This window comes from Podarcis pityusensis, assembly GCF_964106645.2.
Source record: "Podarcis pityusensis genome assembly, chromosome: 1".
Lineage (NCBI taxonomy): Eukaryota > Metazoa > Chordata > Lepidosauria > Squamata > Lacertidae > Podarcis > Podarcis pityusensis.
Window position 1 is genome coordinate 45,403,697 of NC_138028.1, and position 14,436 is coordinate 45,418,132.

The following is a 14,436-nucleotide window of genomic DNA, read 5'->3' on the forward strand; positions in this document are numbered from 1 at the left end:
GCAATCTGTTTTTCTTAATGCTGCAACGCAATTTAGAATGAGAATCACATATACAGTGGTGCCTCGCAAGACGAAATTAATCCGTTCCGCGAGTGTCTTCGTCTAGCGGTTTTTTCGTCTTGCGAAGCAACCCTATTAGCGGCTTAGCGGATTAGCGCTATTAGCGGTTTAGTGGCTATTAAAGGCTTATTGGCTTAGCGGATTAGCTGCTAAAAGGCTACTAAAGGCTTAGCGGCTTAGAAAAAGGGGGGGGAGCGAAAAAAAATCTCAAGACTCGCAAGACATTTTCGTCTTGCGAAGCAAGCCCATAGGGAAATTCGTCCTGCGAAGCAACTCAAAAACGGAAAACCCTTTTGTCTAGCGGGTTTTCCGTCTTGCGAGGCATTCGTCTTGCGGGGCACCACTGTAATCCCATCAAAGATTCCTAAAACTATTCAAAACAGAAGCACTGACTTTTTAGAGAAGTATGAAAGGTTCTTCCAAGCAAGCTCTCCAGAGTTTGTCTGTCAACACCTGGTTATGGAAGAAGCACATCTGGTTCCCTCACCATTACAATGCTATCACGTAAGGAACAGAAGTCTAGATGCCTTTATATCAAGGTCTTAGGACGGAGAAAGAATGCCTACTATCCAGAATGTCACATGTCACTTCATTAACTGGATGATATCAAAAGGAATGCTCCAACATACCCTATGGCAGCTGGGGTCTGACGAGTGTGCAGTTGAGGAGTAGTTGAAGTGGTGGTTGTTGTTAAAGAGCCATCAGCTCCACTCTTTTCCCAGTCAAATAGGTCACTCTCAGTCACCCCAGAAGTCTTCATACTGTTGTCAAAGACGGACATGAGAAGCTATATAAACAAAAGAGAAGAGTTGGTATGCTCCCAAGTTACATTTAGAAAACTCATGAAAGTTGTTCTTCCACGCCATTCATGATTTTTTTTTTAATCTATTATTTATTTATTGAATTTCTATACACTTCAGCCAAGGATCACAGGGCAGTTTACATTATAAAAACACAAAACTACACAACATAATAACAAACAATGACACTCAACAGTTTAAAAGACCATAGATTGTTTAATTTGCCAAAGGCCTTGGAGAAGAGGGATGTTTCATATCCTATGAAAGGCAGACATTATATTGATATCTGTTAAAAAAGGCAACACAGCATTCAAATGATGGACAGGTTTCATTAATAAGTTGAAGCCGTTATATTTACACGGCTGTCATCGCAAAACATTTTCTTACACCTGTTTTCTATTACAGGTTAAGTACAGTGTATATTGTGGCATGAGGATTAACAGGAAGTGGGCAATAAAAAGAACACTGTATGAGCAAGAACAAAGAATACAATGGAAGAAATGAGGAACTAGACACTTTGATATATTCTATTTTTAAAAATACTTTCCAATTTCTTCTGCAAATCTTTGCAAAACTACCCAAATATGAACATTGTAGAATTCTGCCTCATCAGCTAATTTCTCTAACTGATACAGGGGTACAATTCCTGCAGAAAAATGGTTTCATATACACACTGCATAAAACATGCAGGGCCATCTGAATTGTGTTTGGAAATCAATATATTCAATGTACTGAAATATGTCTTAGACACCAGAATAAAGACACAATAAAAAATGCACAAGCAGCTTAAAATGAGTAAAAAGGAAACCATTCACTTCAGCTGCTTGTCATTTTTTTACTTTAGAAGTTCTGTAATAAAGTTAGTATGGATTTGTCTAGGTACGATATGACAAAACACAAGAGGCAAAAGTAAGGTATAATGATAGTGTACCTAATTAGCTATTGCTACTCATTGGAACAGATGTGTGAATGCATGTTGAAGTGTTTAACAAGACATGGGTTTCCAATAAGACATAAAATTAAGACATTAAAAAATCATACCTGGTAATCAGGTTTAGTAAAATAATCTAAAGTAGAAATGTGATCTAGAAAGGTGTTAAATTCTTGAGGGAGATGTTTCAGCATCAGCCGGTGGTCATACCTCTCTTTTATGGAGCCCACTTGCTCCTACAAGTAGGAAAATGAAATATTTACCATACTTTCCTTCAGTTCCTTATAGACATTATTTATTTATATGCCACCCCTCTGCCAAGGAACTGAAAGCAGTAAAGAATTTTAAAATGCTAAACAAATAAATGAAAATACAGTTGGCCAGGTGAGAATACAGCCCAACTGGAGCAGGTGCCAAATTGTCTCCCTCACCTTCCTTCCTTTCTTCTTTCTTCCATTAGAGTATATTTTGTATTATTTTAACTTCTTATCTACATAGTAGGACCTCAGATAGGACAAATGGTCTTACCTGAAGCATAGATTTGATCGGTTCTGAGGATATGAATGAGTTTTTCTCAACGCATTAGGGTCCTCAGTAACCATATCAAATCTGAGTTTCTAATCTTTATTCAGATCAAAATTAATAGCTCTGGTTTTAAAGGTAAAGGTCTGTAATAAGCTTTAACATGAACCATCTTTAAAATAAAACAAATGCTCTTGGATATACCTCCCTGTTAACTTAAGCCTAAAAACACATACAGAGCCATTTGAAATGAAACTGAACTTCTGCCAAGATCCAAGTTGCTCTTCTCCAAACAGCAAGTGGGGAACTAACAGCTGGTCAGATATAGTGAAGAGATATATTAAATTATGTCTAAAAGACACTGGCTTGATTGTGTAGCACAAACATTGAGCACTTCCAGCCTGCAGGCCACATTAGGCACACCAGAGAGCATAATCTGTCCAACAATATCAATTTTCTTCCAGCCATGCCTACAAGCCATCGTATGATGTCAGATGTGAGATCAGTAAAGTTATGGCTGAGAAGAAACATTCAGGACCCCTAGAATGTGCTCCCAATGGTTCCTCTGCAGGCAGGGCTTGAATTAGGTGTCTTTTTAATTTGGCACCAAATGCAAACACACTGGGTTCAGCTCAGAGCTCCTAAGTAGACTGGATTCCCACAGAAGGTGGGACTTGCATTTGACAGGAATCTTTGCAGCTGCAGGTTGAATTCAAGCTGTGGCTGCAAAGATTCTCAATGTCAATGTTTATTATTATGGCAAACAGCCAGAATACTCGGCAAAGATTCTGCAAATAAGAATCAGGAGTACTTTTAGAGTGTGTTCCCAATTATTCCTTTGAAGCTTAATAATCTGACAACGTATGACTGATAACTGACTAGAGGGTGGCCCTGTGCATCTATCAAAAATGAACCATGGAAGGTTGATCACCAGATCCCGTTCCCAACCCCTTGTATAGAAGATGGGTTTTATTATTTTTAACTAAGATTAATGAAATTCTGTACTCATGCCGGCTATGTTAATTAAAAAACAAATGCATTGAAGTAAGCAAACATTGTTTTTAAAGAACTTTAATATATTGAAAGGAATCTCATGAACATATTCAAAGACATTCTCCGCAGTTTATCTCCAATGGTACATTTCTCAACAGACCTTGTCCTTAATTTTCCTCCAGGGCAGCTGTCCAACCACAAATTCGACCAACATGTAAAACAAAGACCAGAGGTCATCATGACGTCCCATTTCCTAAAGAAAAAGAGACAGTATGTTATTATATAGTCAATTCCCCATTTTCTTGTGCTACCAATCACAATGTATCACATGCTAAAATTCTAATGCCACAATAGCGAAGTATGTAGCAAAAAAAGATTGATCTCAACATGTAAGCAGACAGACAAGATGCAGCTAAAAATGTTGATTAGTCTTACCTGAATAGTAGATTTATTAGGTGGACGATGAAGTATTTGGATTGGGCTGTTCCTCTTGCACGAGAATCAGGCAGGAGCAAAGAATTGTGGTAGACCGTTTCTCCTCAGTTTTTTGGACTTGCCAATCAGGAGCACCATGACAAAAAAATCTAAAACTAAATTAAACACAAGGCCTACCTCCTCCTGGCTAACATGTGAACAGGAACAAGAGTAAGTAATGTGCAGCAACATGAAAAAACCTGCATGTCAAGAAAACGAATCCTCCATAATAAAACTCAAGCATATAATAAATCATATGGTCTGCTGCCAAGTAGGGAGAAGCCATTTTAGGCACCCCCCTACCTGTTGTGACACAGGGTCATTGAGTATGCTGCTTACCACCCTTGGTGGCTGGGGCGGCAGAAAAGCGTTGGAATGGCTATCTACCTTGGTAACGCTGCTTAAAGGGTTGAGACTTGAATCTCACTGCCTATTCTGGAACCTGAGCAGTGAAAGGAATGAAACTGAGTGGGGTATGGAACAAAATGCCTAGCATACCTTCTATCAGCCTTCTGACTTAAAGAAACCTTACGCTTATCCTTTGATTCCACCAAAATATCTTTCAGAGCTGACTCTCCAAGTACAGGTAGTTGGCCTCCCACAAAAGGTACCACAGACAAGTTAGCCTTAGTGGCAGAGTCAGCCTGCCAAAGTGCAGCACACTGTTACCTGTGCAGATATGGCTCTTGGCGCAAACTGCATAGCATCCACAGTAGCATCTGCCATGCAGGCTTGTGCTTTTATGAGTTTTGAAAGGATTTGATGGTGACGCACCACATCCTGAGGAGGATTATGAAGCAAATCCTCCAACCATACCACACAGGCATGTGCGCAGGAGGAAGCTATACAAGAAGCTCTCAATGAGAATGAAGCAGCCTCATGTACTTCGCGAAGGGCAAACTCAGTTCTCCTATCTGTAATATCATGCAATTGAGCATTTTCATCCTTTGGGGCCAAATGACGTGAGGAAAGATGCAGCAGAGGAGGACCAACGGAAGGTGACTTCTTTAAAGCCATAAATTCTGGCTTTAAAGAATATAATTTATTCACCAATCCATTAGTCCTTTTCAAATGCATAGGAGCATCTAGCTCTGCCTTTACTATCAATTTTAGAAGAGATGGAACCCACAATCTTGAAAAAGCCTGGAAGATTGTGGCTCTTCCCACGCATCCTCTTCTTCCACATCCAGTGATGCATGAGATAATGACATAGTAAAATCAGCCTCCTGTAATTCTTCAGACATAACTTGAAAAGGGTTAGGGGAGCAATCCCCTGCAGAATGGGGCATACGCGTACAAGAAGCTTTGATTTAGTAAGCACAGGAAAGGCAGCATTGGGACGTAAGCCATGCTTAAGGTCTGATGATAAGGAGGCAAGAAGGGCATCCTTCAACTGATCAATTCAAGAAGCAGACAAGTTCACATTCAAAACCTCTGATAAACCTTGACCCATTGGTGGCACTGAACTTTGCTCATTACAGTAGATCCTAATTGGTCATCAGCAAAACCCTGAAATTCAGGCTCAGGATCAGAGGATATGGCTATGGTCATTATTAGTATTGCCAGCAGATGGCAGTAAAATCTCACTAGATGACTGAGCAGCACTCTGTGGCTGAGCCATGGATTGCTCTGAAGGAGATTTGTTTACATGGGTAGACCTTACCTTACTGACAACACTGGAAAATGATGGCCCTTCGCATGGGAGGAGTGATTTGAGCGACTGCAGGAAGCAGAGGACCACATTCTACGTTTATTTCACTTTTTTATGCGGAGAGGCACCCAAACCTTGCAGAGACTCTAAGGATGCCATTGAAATTTATTGGGAGAAAATTGAGCCGCTGAACCAGACTGCTGATTCAAATATTACTGCAGGCGAAACGTGTTGAAACAGCCCTTTGCGCTGCTGAAGCAGACAGGAGAACAAGGAGCTGAAGCTTATTTTCTTTGTCCCTTTCTTTCTCTGTAGAAGCAGCAATTCTTGAAGGAAAGCAAATGCGCTGAATAAAGGGTCCAAAAGGACGGTGAGGGTAAGGCGCAGAGCGGCTGTTAGGGAAGCAGCGCACAGTCACTGCACAAGGCAGCCTGCGCCACAAAAAAAGCTGGAATAAAAGGCAGCCCATTTGCCAAAACGACAATAGCCAGCAACAAAAAATAAAGATAAAAATTAAGAAATTAATGGAAAATAGAAGTAAAACACTGAACGGAGAACATGGAAAGATGTTTAGCAGGGAGACAAGGTTGTTTGTTTTTTTACACCTCAGTGGAGGACGCATAAAAGGACCAATAGACAGGAAAAGTAGCCAATTACTAAGTAACTAAGAATAACGAAGAAAGTAGTTAAAGAGGACTCTGCTAACTAACAATCAACAAAACAGTGAGAGCTGAGGAGGAAAAAATTGAGGGGAAACAGTCTACCTCCCATAATTCTTTGCTCCTGCCTGAGTCTTGTGCAAGACAAACAACCCAATAAGAACACTTCATTGTCCATCGTAATAAATCAGCACCATCCATGCACAGGGAAGGAGATTAGTAGACTCTTGGGCTTACACAAGTACCTTGGTGGGTGAGGGGAACAAAACTGCCCAAGAACAGACTGAGAACATTCAGCGGCCTGATTGGGGGGCGTGGAAATAGACTGCCAGAGGGGAGGAGACATGGAATGAGGCATAGCCTGGGAAAGGACATGGCTGGTTGGAACCCTAGAAGAAGCACTCTACACTGCAACATTTTGTGGCAAGACTCACTTGTAAGAAAACAATGCTTAAAGAGTTGAAATGTTCTCTATAGATTCAAAACAGATGGGGGAAGAAACTCTATAAATATACTCACAGAAGTATACATAGAAGCAAAGCAAGCTAGCAATTAGTTTAAATGTGTTTCACCTCTTTCCTTAAATTACCGTATTTTTTGCCCTATAGGCGCACCCAGTTTTTTTTGGGGGGGGGGAATAAAGAAAAAATATATATTTTCCCCCCAGGCACGGGGCTGGGGCAGGGGAAGCCCGAGCTTCCCCCGACCCCAGCCCCCAGAACAGGCTTGTGTATATCTGCCCAAAGCCCGGGGTGCACTCCGCTGCTCTCCCCGGGTTTCGGGCTGCAGGCTGCTGTCCACAAGCCTTGGGAGACCGGCACGACTTCCCGCCGGGCTCCCAAGGCTTGCGGAGAGCTTCCTGAAGCCTGGAGAGCGAGAGGGGTCGGTGCGCACCTCGATAAAAAAAGAAAGTCAAAAGTGGCCAAAAGACTGTGATCCTTTCCGTCAGTTCTCACATCCCAGCAGAAAAACATTTCCCCAGCAAAGCCAAACCCCACCCTAGTCTATATCAACCTCTCACGGGGAGGAGAGCATGTGTGTCCCTTTCATTCATACCTACTAAAAATTAATTAGCACTCTTTTAATATGCCATGTAATTAAAATGGTAATCAATTTATTTAGCAAATTTCAGTCACAGTATTATTTCCATTCTAAGAACATCCAGTATGATTAAAGATGCATAAGTAGACATTTTCTTTTGCCAACAATTTAAATATTTCAGGCAGTATTACTTACAATTATAAATCACCTATAGGAAAAAGACATGTGAAACAGAAAGTTAAGATAATCACACCATTTGTAATTGTTTCAGTAACTAAACATTCAGGCTATTGCAAGTACTAATACTCACTCTGTTCCTGTGAGCATTGACTGACGCATACCGCACAGTCCCTCTAAAACCAGCAACAGCTCTGGGCTATCAATACAACAGAGGGGGAAAAATTCTGTTACACTGTGTTAGTTAAAGATATACAGTACATAAAAGCCACACTACAAAGAATAATGTAGGCCTTCTACTCTGGAGTCTTCCTCTGCTAAGAATGCACAGGTCTGTTTGATCTATATGTTATTGGGGCAGCATGTTTGTATAATAAAATTTAAATGGGTATGGTAAATAAGCAAACACATTTTGAACACATTTTAAGTAGTTCAGAAACATTTTTCTATTTAACCAGATTTATTAACTATAAGCTGCTGAGAATCAAAAGCGGTGAAAGTGCTTTTGCACTCAGAACCTGCTTGCAGGCTTTACAATAGGCATCTGGTTAGCCACTGCGAGAAGAGTTTACTAGACTGGATGGGTCCAGCAGGGCTCTTCTGTTCTTATTCAAATAGTTCCATTTTATTCAAGCTTAAAGAAGCCATTTTGTTATTTCCCTTTTATCTCAGCACCCAAATTCCAGTGCATTTTACTTTAATTGCCAGTTTCCTATTCACTCCACGACTAGGATACTAAGTGCCCAGACAAACAAAAAACCCTGTCCCCTTCACACAAAGCACTTTTCAGTTCTTTGCAAACATACTCCTAGTTGCTGTATGCAAAGTACTAATGCTCGTTGCTAATTGAAAGTGCAATAAGCTCCAGACAGACACCTTTTTATTCCTTATTTTGGGAGATCAGGGAATAAGGCAGAAGTTTCACAAGTCAGTAGTAGCCAGCACCTTTTTTATTTATTTATTATTCTATTTGCATATTTATATACTGCTTAATAGGGAGTGGGTGGCGCTGTGCTCTAAACCACTGAGCCTCTTCAGCTTGCTGATCAGAAGGTCAGCAGTTTGAATCCGAGCTCCCGTTGCTCTGTCCCAACTTCTGCCAACCTAGTAGTTCGAAAGCACAACAGTGCAAGTAGATAAATAGGTACCGCTACGGCGGGAAGGTATACGGCATTTCTGTGTGCTCTGGTTTCTGTCACGGTGTCCCATTGTGCCAGAAGCAATTAAGTCATGCTGGCCACATGACCAGGAAAGCTGTCTGTGGACAAACGCTAGCTCCCTCGGCCTGAAATGAGATAAGCGCCACCACCCCATAGTCGCCTTTAACTGGACTTAACTGTCCATGGGTCCTTTACCTTAATACTGCTTAATACTAACACAAAGTGCTTTACAAAAACAAAATACTAATTCTTCTGTATATGAAACTGAAAAACAGTGATGCAGTACAAATTAATCAAATAATAAAAACAAAAACAAAATCCAGAAGCACATTTTGGAAACATATTGAGTCAGGGCCCCTTTCCCTCCTTAGCCTCTAACTTGCCAAGTCATATCCTAACTCACAGTATGTTACATTCACCCAACTGCTGTTTTTCAATTACACAAATTGTACAAAATTCACTACTCATGCTGTATCACTTATCCCATTCTATTCCCACACCTCACACAAGCAAACTAACCTCCCAATCCCTCCTATATCTCGCACTAAATCACCAAACCACTAACACCAATCACTCCTTACACGTTATTAAGAATGTACAGCAACAACACCGGGGCCAATGAGCCTACTCACTGACACAATTACCTCACTTTCATGTGATATTAAACCATAGTTTAAAACAAAAAGTTACCATGGTACTCCCCCTCCCTCTGCTCCTACTGTGCAAGACAAAATAAGTCAGAGTGTGGCTTGTCAGGTTATCCAAACCTGGCCTTGTGGTTTCCTTTGCTCAAACAAACAAGTAATAAGTGAAAAGAAAACCTTGGTTACCACTCGTGGGGGTTTTGGGTGAAAGAAACCACATGCTCATATTTGTATGACATGACAAGCCACACTTTGCCTATTTTGCTCAGAGCATAGCGGCAGCAAAATGAGGGAGGATTACCCTGAAAACTTTGTAACAGCACATACTAGCATGCTGCCCATTAACATTAAACCATAGATTGTTTAAACCATAGTTTGGTCCCACTCACTTAGCCCTTGGAGGTTTGGCCAGATTAGAACTTGGGTCTCAGATCTCTGGCATAATGCATCAAGCATGGATAAAACAGTTATTTTAAAAGCTGTCCAATATATCAAATTTAAAATTACTAATAAAAAGTTTTATTAGAATTTCTTACCGGTCTGACATCCCCACATGAATTTGTAAACTGACGCGCCAAGCCAAAATCCAGCATGTAACACTTCCTCCAAGTGCTAGGGAAACGTCCCATAGCAAAGTTGGACTGGGGAGGAAAAAGAAGACATATTGATTGATAATACCATACATGTTATTCAACAACAATCTCCACACAAGACAAACGCTGAATACAACATTAAGGCTGCAATCAATTACTTAAACTACTCTGCGTAGGACTACCACTGGATACAGTTATTTAAACTTTTGGGTAGACATGCCTAGGACTGTGCTATTCAATCATGTTAAACAGAACATCTTAATACTTTGAAATAAAGTACAGAGTAATATATTCTCAGTGGATGCAATCATCTTAGGCTTTCCTAAATTAAGAACTTTTAAAACCGAAAGCAATTATTATTTGCTAGATAAGACCATTACAGTTAAAGAGTTCTAATGTTACTGAAAATCAATATATAAAAGAAACAATCATGGATTAGCTTTTTAACTATGCACTGTCATCTTAATAGTTTTATATCCAATTTTCTGATTGTTCTAACTGCATGATCACCCCCTAATAAGTGACAACACTTGCAACTTAAATTCTTGGCTCTAACAAAATTTGTGGATAAACTCACTGGCTTAATATCTCTGTGTAAAAAACCAACAGAATGAATGCTCTCAATAGACTCTAGAATTTGCTTGCCAAGTCGCAAGGTAGTACTGATTGTGAAGGTCCCTCTAGTTTGGCTTCGACGCAGATCGGCCAAGTTCCGACCCTGAAAAAGCAAGAAAGTAAAGTACGTTCAGTGCAAATTTCCCTCTTCCCATCCAAAATGAGGAAGACAGACATTTTCAATCATATTTATTTTTTTCATTTAGCTTTCATAATCATTTTATAATGGGCAAAATTAATCAACATTAGATTTATTCTTTACATTGAACTGATCAAGAAGAGAATAGGGTATCAATTAAGCTATTAACATTTTTTTCCAAGAGGTGGCCCAGATCACAAGGCATGATAAGTTGTAGCAGTAGTAGCAGTTGTTATTGAGTTTGGTAGTTGCTAAACACAAAGAAGTCTCAAAGCAATGTAACAGCAAGATAAGTAAAATCAAGTAAAACCCAAATTAAAAGCAATGTGCAATACAAAATTTATAAATTGCACATCTAACAATACAAAAAGAAAAAATCTATTCTACACTTGTAAAAGACGAGCAGCACAGTAGCGGTCAACTTAATCTTCAACAGTCTGGGTAAATAAACCTGTACTAGCCTGGTGCCGAAAAAATGACAAGGATGGTGCCATGTACATTTTCTGGGAGACAGAGTTCCAAAGACATGGGGGTACCACTAAAAAATCCCATTCTTGTTTAGCCACCCTCTGCAATTGCTTCAGATAAGGCACATGGAGAACAGCCTGTGGTTTCTATTTACCCTTCTCCTATCAAATAAGCATTGTTACATTAGCTGGACATTCTTTCTTAGGGGGTTGTGGAGATTTAATTTATATCTGTGAACATCCTTTTAGAGCAGGGGTTGTCAACCTGGTCCCTACCGCCCACTAGTGGGCGTTTCAAGATTCTACGTGGGCAGCAGGGGGTTCCACGGCACAAGCTGAATCCTCCTTACATCGAGCACTGGTGGGCAGGAAGGAAAATTTACCATCAAGAAAGATGCATTTGTGGGCAGTAGGTATAAAAAGGCAGACTACCCCTGTTTTAGAGAACGAATAAATGTAACAAACTTACTTGCAACTGCATGACCACATAGTTGAATCTGTCATTCCTTCCACAGCCAATGAATTTGCAAACATGATCTTTTCCTGCAGAAATAAAATATACACTTTTTATGTTTCCATATTTTTCTTCTCACAAGTTTGGATGCAGAGAGTCACCTACAGAAATGAGGTTGGAGGAAGGCAACACCTCCTCTAGAGAAGCCTGTCCTAAAAGTCAAGGGACCTTCCTGAATGGGGTGCACTGTGGTTCAGGGGGCTGAAAGGGGAGATAAGCCAAAAACTGGGCAGAGACTCCCTCTCACTGGACACGCCTCCACCCTATTTTCAGCAGTGGCGTAGCGTGGGTTGTCAGCACCCGGGGCAAGGCAAGTAATTTGCGCCCCCTAACCCGTGGATTTGCGCCCCCTAACCCTAACCCCCAGGTGTTGCGCCCGGTGCGCCACCCCCCCTGCACCTCCCACGCTACGCCACTGATTTTCAGCAAGTCCCTCCACCCCAGCACACCCCACTCAGGAGGGTCCCCAGTTCTCAAGAGAGACTTTTCAGGAAGCTGCTGGGGAAGGAGGTGGCAGAAAGATTACTTTTCACTAACCCCACTCTCCCCAAGCGCTTCCCTAAATCCCTAAATCTATTACTTACATTTCTGGGTGGCAAAAAAAGGAAACAGAACTTAAGGAACAACTCAGACATGTGGAAGAAACTTGTCAAAAATAAAAACCACTTTGTCTCTAATTCTCTGCACCAATTTATAAGTAAACAGTGCCTCATTATCCAAAAGTTGTTAGCATTCATGGAAGTAAACATATTTCAGTGTTAACATTTTTTTAGTTACTCTGAAACACCTCACCCCATGATAATGTTGCATGAAGATGAACATAAGCAGGGTTTGCCACTGCCTGGATTTGAGCATAAACCCAATTTGTGATTTGCAAACATGGCCACTAAGATGCAACAAAAATGCTTTTTGCTGATAAATGAGAAACAAGCTTTTTATCTGAGGTGAAGCAGGAGAACCAGGAGAAACGTACTGCTGCGACAGGCAGGAGGAAAAAACGGAGGGGAGCGTGACTGCCTCCCACAATTCTTCTCTCCGGCCTGTGACCACGTGGTGAGGATCAAACCACACCATTGGCCCCAATATCCCATGAGGTAAATTGACAGCTATCACCAAGACTACTGACACACTTACAAAATTAATGGTCTGAAAAACATTTATTTTTACTCTGCTTTGTTTTGGTTCTGCTGCACCACAATTTACGCCTCTATTAAAGTGAAACCAAAAACCTGAATAGATACATGTTGAGTGTCAAAAGAGATACATGCTGAGTATCAAATATGTTCATACAGCTTAAGCTTTCTTAGGGTGACCAGGTGAACAAACAACACCTGTTGGAATTCCCTCTACTACAGAACTATTTAAATTTAGTAAAACTGTCAGGGAGAGTAAGCTAGGTCATCCTGTATTTCAGAAGTTGCTCAGGGATTTTGTGTTGATCAAAATATTTCACAACGTTTTTCAAGGACAGCAGTCATAGGTTCACATCTCAATCTGCCTCGCACATTCTCTCAGAACAATACTTGCCATCTTTTCACCTACCTCAGATTTAAGGCACATCATCAACTTGAATCATTATTATTTTAAAAATCAGTAAAACTTCCCTATTCTTGTCCTCAATGCAAGGCTGCAATTCTATACCCACTTACCTGGTAGTGAGCCCCAGTGATATCAGTGGACTTGCTTCTTTCTCGATAGACATGCACAGGATTGCACACTAAATCTTAATTCTTCCTTATTATATTTGGAATCCATACTGACCAATATAGTATACTTTGATACACTGAGCCTATCAGATTTCCAAGAATGAGACATACATTCAGAACAAGGATCTTTTATCCTCCTTACCTTGCAGTTTTTTCAACACAGCTACTTCCATTTTCAGAACCTGCTTTGGTTGCTGAGCTGACTCGACTTTCAATGCAACATTGTCTCGGGTAAGCAAGTCCATTGCATCGTAAATTTCTCCAAACCCTCCACCTCCTATCTTTTTGAACTGTAATGAATAAAAATATTAGTTCTGCATTGTTTAAAAAATACAGAACTTTTGAATTAACAAGCCTAGACTATGAATATTATCTAGCCACTAAATCTGTTACTTTATTAGGTTACCTCTTTCCCTACTTAATGTAAGACTCATTTTAAATTTTATTTCTTAATCTATTAACTACTGTTAATGTGACAAGAAATCAAGCCTTTAGCACAGTGGTTCTCAAACTTTTTTCTCTGGCCCACACTTTCAGAATAAAAAATTGCTCGCACAACACCAATTTTTTATTGATAAGAAATACACTGGAAAACAAAAAGAAACAACTCCTAGCATTGCTTGATTTATAACACGGAACACAACTCCTTTATAATATGATCATAGGGCATCCAGAAAGTATAAAACAATACAGCTACATAAGAACATAAATCATTCCCAAATTATAAACAAGTCTCTATCATATGTACCTTAAGTATGTATACAAACTCAATAAGAAGTGTGAGCTTGCCTTTGCCAAGTGATCTCATCTATTTTAGGCCTCATTTGAGACAAATAAACTCTCATTTCCTCATCAAGACAAATATATTTCATATTTAACAGAGCTGACACCTGCCATCCTCTTCTGTCACACCAGTGTGACTGCCACACCAGTTTGAGAACCACTGCTTTAGTGTCATTTGCCCAGTCCTGTGGAACACCATGCCAATATAAATTCAGTGGCTGCCTTCTTGTGCAAACTGTTAAATGCCTGCTGAAAACGTTTCTATTCCGCTGGGCCTATGCAAACTACTGATGTTTGTTTTTAATTTCTTTTGACTTATTTTTAAGTTTTTATAATTCTACTGTTTGCTGTTTTATATTGTTGCAAACCACTGTGATATATATTTACAATACAGCGGTATATAAATATTTTTATAAATACAGGTAACAGGCATCTTATGTGAGGTTTTTGTTCCACAGGGCCACATTAAGGTAAAGATGAACAACAGCCAGCAGCACTTTTTAAAGC

The 14,436-nt window shown here is 40.1% G+C and overlaps 1 protein-coding gene across 4 annotated transcripts in view; it reads right to left on the reverse strand.

Annotated features, from left to right (window-relative positions):
* Positions 1–14,436, reverse strand: part of TTBK2 (tau tubulin kinase 2) — a 50,482-nt gene that overhangs the window by 26,081 nt on the left and 9,965 nt on the right. For all 4 annotated transcript variants that reach the window (XR_013987674.1, XM_081010164.1, XM_081010163.1 and 1 more), the window contains exons 3-10: positions 13,289–13,436; positions 11,396–11,469; positions 10,283–10,423; positions 9,649–9,753; positions 7,442–7,507; positions 3,467–3,559; positions 1,902–2,027; positions 690–847 (exon numbers count right to left, since the gene is read on the reverse strand). Coding sequence is in view for 3 of the 4 variants with exons in the window: in XM_081010164.1 (XP_080866290.1) it covers positions 690–847; positions 1,902–2,027; positions 3,467–3,559; positions 7,442–7,507; positions 9,649–9,753; positions 10,283–10,423; positions 11,396–11,469; positions 13,289–13,436 (911 nt within the window). In the remaining variant the exon portion in view is untranslated. The remainder of the gene's footprint in view (positions 1–689; positions 848–1,901; positions 2,028–3,466; positions 3,560–7,441; positions 7,508–9,648; positions 9,754–10,282; positions 10,424–11,395; positions 11,470–13,288; positions 13,437–14,436) is intronic.